At 35.7% G+C, this 5,733-nt stretch overlaps 1 protein-coding gene across 1 annotated transcript; it reads left to right on the top strand.

Moving 5' to 3' along the window:
- The first annotated feature begins 410 nt into the window (after positions 1 to 410).
- Positions 411 to 3,565, top strand: LOC132068755 (serine/threonine-protein kinase RIPK-like). Its single transcript, XM_059462448.1, has 5 exons — positions 411 to 1,033; positions 1,482 to 1,617; positions 2,267 to 2,403; positions 2,538 to 2,661; positions 2,757 to 3,565. The coding sequence occupies exons 1-5, from the start codon at positions 653 to 655 to the stop codon at positions 3,302 to 3,304; spliced, it is 1,326 nt and encodes a 441-aa protein (XP_059318431.1). The 5' UTR covers positions 411 to 652; the 3' UTR covers positions 3,305 to 3,565.
- Positions 3,566 to 5,733: the final 2,168 nt, after the last annotated feature.

The raw sequence follows: 5,733 nt of genomic DNA, 5'->3' as shown, positions 1-5,733 counted from the left end.
GTAATAGTCCACAAATCACACGAGATATAAATCACACCAGGCAAGCCCTCTGCGACGAGCTCGACCGAGAAATGCATGCAGGTGTGGTATCTTAACCAGGACCCCCCATTTTGAAGATCCTCAGCTCAACCAACTCGGCCACCACCGAAGTGACACATTTACACTATTAATGTATTTTAATAGTCTTTTACTTTATAACCGCGCATTTGTACACATAAAGGATGTTAGTGGAAGTGCACATACAAACACGCGCTATAACGTGGGAAAAGGAAAGACGTATTCACGAAAAATACAGTTCGACTTAACATAACTCAGAAATATACAAATAAATACCCAGAAGTAAATAAAAAAATACGTTACTAGTGCATGAGGTCATGATGATATTTATATAAAGGAGATTGGGAGCCTCTTTTCTTTGTATCTGGTAGAGAGAGCAGTTGGGTACGACATACTTGAATATTATTAGCACCACCTCTCTCCTTATAAACTTCAACATTTTTCATCACAAGAAAACCCAATAACTCGGTTTCCTTTTCTTGCTCATCAATCAACATTTCAAGAAGACATTTTTCTATATATACGCAATTCCTTTTAAGGCATTCCTCAGAGAATATAGAACATTCGTTTATTTATTTATTTTTGGCATAAAGTGATGAAGATTACGTGGGAATCTCTAGTTCCTACTTGTTGTAAAGTTGATAATCCAAAGCCAAAGCCGAAGTCGAAGGAGATCAAATTGGTGTCAAAACAAAGTTCATTTCATAGGATTTCTATTTCGGATTTCAGTGCTTCAACTATTAATTCAGAGGACCTTTCAATTTCTCTTGCTGGTTCAAATAGTCATGCTTTCACTCTTCAAGAATTAAAAGTGATCACTCAGAATTTTTCTTCGAGTAATTTCCTTGGTGAAGGAGGGTTTGGACCAGTTCACAAAGGTTTCATTGATGATAAACTTAGACCTGGTTTGAAGGCTCAACCTGTGGCTGTAAAGCTTTTGGATTTAGATGGTACTCAAGGTCATAGAGAATGGCTGGTAAGACAATTACCTTAACTGCCCTTTTCCTCACTATATCTTACTCTATCCTTTAAATATTCTGTCATATACTTGTTGGATCCTCCAAAAGTGATATTACAAAAAGGAGAAAAAATCGAGTATTAATTGGGAACCGATTCCTCATTCCTTGTTCCTTTAGGTAAATAATTCAACATTCAACCAAGTACACCATTTAGCCTTTTTGGAACATGGGTGCCAGCAGATAATATTATGTCAACATTCTAGAAAATATGTATTGAAAATAACTAATTTGGTGAAGACACCATGGGTTCTTGTGCACCATAAATTAGCCTATAAATCGGGCTTGGTCAATATGGATGTGACAACATTTTTTTAAAGATTAATTTATCATATGATTGATAAATCATTGTATAATTTAACTTTGTTATAAATCATTTGATTAATTTTTGTTATTTATTGTGAGCAGACTGAAGTGATATTTCTTGGGCAATTGAGGCATCCACATTTGGTGAAGTTGATCGGATATTGTTGTGAAGAGGAACACAGAGTGTTGGTGTATGAATACATGCCCAGAGGCAGCTTAGAAAATCAGCTCTTTAGAAGTATGCTTCTCTCTTTTACCATTCCACTAACTAGCTACCTAATATGAGACTTTTAAGAAATTGCATACGCTAAAGAATTATCTATTGTCACAGGTCAATTTCATTTAATCCTGTAAAAATTCTTTACACAAAAACATGAAGTCGAATTTTAAAGGATATTCGTGTCTTTTTGGCTTTTAGAGCTTCAATCTACTTTCACGTTTACATGTAGCTGTATCCCATATAAAACCACTTGTCCAACTCGTGTGAATATTAGTAGTACTTATAATTTACGAATTTGTAGAGGAAGAAGAAAAGGTGGAATAGAAAAGGTAAGTTACAGTGAAATGTGTGACAATTGACCTTTGAATTGGTCCACTGTTTCGCTTTTTACCTATATCTATGAAGGCTTATGAAATAGAATCAGTCAACTCAAGTTTGGTAAAAAGCAATTGTCATTTGATCTATACGTAGAAAGCTCACTTCAACTTTATTATTGGATACATATCAGAATATATACTTGTTTAAATTAAAATATATACAACTTGTGTTCACGTTGTTTCCCGAATGAAATAAAAGATTAAAAAAAAATTGTTGTTCCCATGACATTTTGAGAAAACATAATCCAATTGATTGTTCAATTAAATAACCTTTTTTATTGATATTGCAGGATATTCCGTATCGCTTCCATGGTCAACGCGGATGAAAATAGCACTTGGAGCAGCAAAAGGCCTAGCTTTCCTCCATGAAGCTGAAAAACCAGTCATATATCGCGATTTCAAGGCTTCAAACATCTTGTTAGACTCGGTTAGTTCTATTTATTTGTTTCGAGTTTAACTTCTATATATTGGCCTAACATAATAGTAATGTTTATACTATAACATCACTTAAAAAATAACTACGTATTGACTGATTAATTTCTATTGTGTCCTTTTCTTCAGGATTACAATGCGAAACTCTCAGATTTTGGACTTGCAAAAGATGGCCCAGAAGGAGATGACACGCACGTCTCCACCCGAGTCATGGGAACCCACGGCTACGCTGCTCCTGAATACCTCATGACTGGTAAAATTTCGTTCATTGAACCTAATGACTTAATATCTTAGATTCGTCTCTGATTATTTGTAACACTAATGTTTTATCAAATTTAATTTATGCAGGTCATTTGACTGCAGCAAGTGACGTATACAGTTTCGGAGTAGTATTGTTGGAACTTCTAACTGGCAGAAGATCAGTCGATAAAAGTCGTCCAAACAGAGAACAAAATTTAATAGATTGGGCAAGACCTCAACTGAAAGATCCGCGAAAACTACGTAGAATAATGGATCCAAGATTAGAAGGTCTATATTCTGAAGGTGGTGTTCAAAAAGCAGCATTATTAGCTTACCAGTGTTTAAGTCACAGGCCAAAAGCTAGACCAGAAATGAGCACAGTGGTGAAAACACTTGAACCATTGACGGATTATAAGGATATTTCAACCATGACATTTGTGTATATTGCTCCAGTTGAAGGGAAAGAATTGAGTAAAGATAGTGAAAAGGATAATCAAAAGGAAAACCAAAAGGAAATGAAGAAAAGAAATACTGACTCTCATCATCAACATCATCATAGGAAAAGTCCTCAAAGTTCAACAATTTACTCAGAGAAGGCTCTACACAAGAGATTAAGCCCAAATTCACCATTGCACAATGATTTCCATAGGTCTTAAGATTGAAGACCAAATTGTATAAATCGAGAAAATGCATCCACTATTCGTTTAATTTTTTATATACTTGATAATAGTTTGAGATATATTTATTAGCTACAAGAGCGAAAAGGCTCAATTCTTTTTTTTTTCTTTTCATTGAATGAAAGTTGTATTTATTAGTAGCTTTTTTAATCATGTTAGAGATTTGTTTAGCAGTTGAACAATTCGGAAGAAAAATCACTGTTAGTTAAGACAAGACAGATATCGACTTTGTATATGCTGTATTCCTTTTCAGAGTTTTTTAAGTAATAAATATATATTTGGCAGTGTAAATAATTTTTATGCCATCAAACTACTTTTATCTATTATAGCATAGCAGGTAACATATCATATTTTCAATAATTTGAATTTCACATTTTAAAGAGGCTTACCTGTGGATATTTTTTAAATGACTTGATTGTATAAAATCGAAAAATTACTTACACTGGTGATGTATAAAACTTAGACTTTTTCGTAAAAACAACATTACATAATTATCAAATTACAACTAAGCTGTATGAGTGATGCCACTATTCATGCCATGCCTATAATCACAAATGATTGTGCCTCTAATAATGTGAAAAGCTTAAGTTCTATATGATGATTCAAACATATTTACACGATTAAGAATTTGTTATCTCAAGTTAAAATTCATTAATAGTGTAAAATGTTTCTTACAGTAATCAATGTATACCATGTTATAAATTCATTGAATCAAGTCTCCATTTCTGAGATTATGTTTCCAATGATCATGATATCAAATCAAGGGACATATACAAAATATCATATATAATTTGTGTTAAACGTGATATAAGGAACCCGCCAAGTCACGTACCAGCAGGCAGTGTTCAAAAATAAATGATCAATGATTACTGTTAATCAGCAGGCCGGACAATTTTGCCTCAAAGACGTGCATATATTTAGACATATTTATTACAACATGTTTGATAAATGCCTTCAAATACTTAAATCCCACCACAAGTATGTCAAGCAAGCTGTCAAACGTTTGCGTGGTATCTGCAACTTTTTACGGCCAACTACTTTAAGCTGACATAAAATTTGAGATATTTCCTTTTCAGAACCCCTATCACATAGATAGCAACTAGTTTGGATAATGACTAATTTATTTAGAAACAATTTTCTAATCACAATTAGTTGAACTGATAAAGAACACAAAATTATATTGTAAATTGTAAATTAAATCAATTGGGTGGGAATTAAGGCATGGGATGTAAACGGATATAAGTTATGGTATTCAGGAGTCTCAAGAGAAGTAGAAATGGAGTAGGTATTTTAGTAGGGAACTCTGCGAGCAATTGGCAGAGGTTAAGAGGGTGAATGATAGGATGATGGCTATTAAGCTAGTTGTTGAAGGACTGACTCTTAACATAATTAGAGCCTACGCTCCACGTACAAGCGGACTTGGATGAGGAGGTCAAAAAGCTCTTTTTGGAGGACTTGGACCAAGTAATACGAGGTATTCCTCACACCAAGAAGGTATTCTTAGGAGTAGATTCAATTGTCACATCGGGGCAACTTTGAGGGGTTATGATGATGTGCATGACGATTTTGATTTTGGGGATAAAAACGAAGGAAGAGTTGCATTTTTGGATTTTGCTAAAACTTTTGGTTTCTTTGATAGCAGACTCAAACTTTCAGAAGAGGGGGTGGTGGGGTTGGGGGCACTTAGTCACCTTTCGTCGTACAGTGGCAAAGACTCGAATCGATTACCTACTTCTTAGGAAGAATGATAGAGGTTTATGTAAGGTTATTCCGAGAAAGAACCTCACAACATAACATAAGCTCTTGGTAATGGATCTAGAGATTAAATGGAATAGGAAGAGGAGAGCTTTAGTTGACCAACCAATGATCAAGTGGGGGTGTTTGTTGGGGGGGGGGGGGGAGGGGAGGTTGACTAAGGAAAAAATCTATGGTGGAGAGAAACTGATGGCTATGGGGCCTTGGGAGATTAGTGGGAACGCATATAGTATGTGAACTATGACGACTAATTGTATTATATAGGAAAGTAAATAGAGAGGAGTTAGGGGTCTCGAAGGGTAACCTCCGAGACACAAAGGGGACTGGTGGTAAAATGGAGAGGTCCAGGGGAAAGTGGAAGCCAAGAAGGTTGTGTATACGAATAGCGAGAGGTATAAGACTGCGAAGAAGGAAGCGAGGATGGCAGTTACGACAGCTAAAACAACAATATTTGAGCACTTGTATGGAGGATTGGAGGTCAAAGGTGGGGAAATGAAGTTGTATAGGCTCGCCAAGGCGCGACAGAAAAGGTTTGGAAGGGTAGTAAGTTTGAGGAGGTTAAGGGGGAATTCACAAGATGACAGGGGAAGAGCGCGGCTAGGGCCAGGCGAGATTCCTGCAGAATTCTGGAAGAGCACAACCAAAGTTGGTTT

This window comes from Lycium ferocissimum, chromosome 8, assembly GCF_029784015.1.
Source record: "Lycium ferocissimum isolate CSIRO_LF1 chromosome 8, AGI_CSIRO_Lferr_CH_V1, whole genome shotgun sequence".
Taxonomy (NCBI): Eukaryota; Viridiplantae; Streptophyta; class Magnoliopsida; order Solanales; family Solanaceae; genus Lycium; species Lycium ferocissimum.
The sequence above is the reverse complement of the archived record's forward strand: the minus strand, read 5'-3'. Positions and strand labels throughout refer to the sequence as shown.

Coding starts and splice junctions, on each gene's coding strand:
- LOC132068755 (XM_059462448.1), top strand. CDS start 653: ATGAAGATTACGTGGGAATCTCTAGTTCCTACTTGTTGTAAAGTTGAT. Junction 1,618..2,266: donor AGAAAATCAGCTCTTTAGAA/GTATGCTTCTCT, acceptor TTGATATTGCAG/GATATTCCGTATCGCTTCCA. Junction 2,662..2,756: donor TCCTGAATACCTCATGACTG/GTAAAATTTCGT, acceptor TAATTTATGCAG/GTCATTTGACTGCAGCAAGT.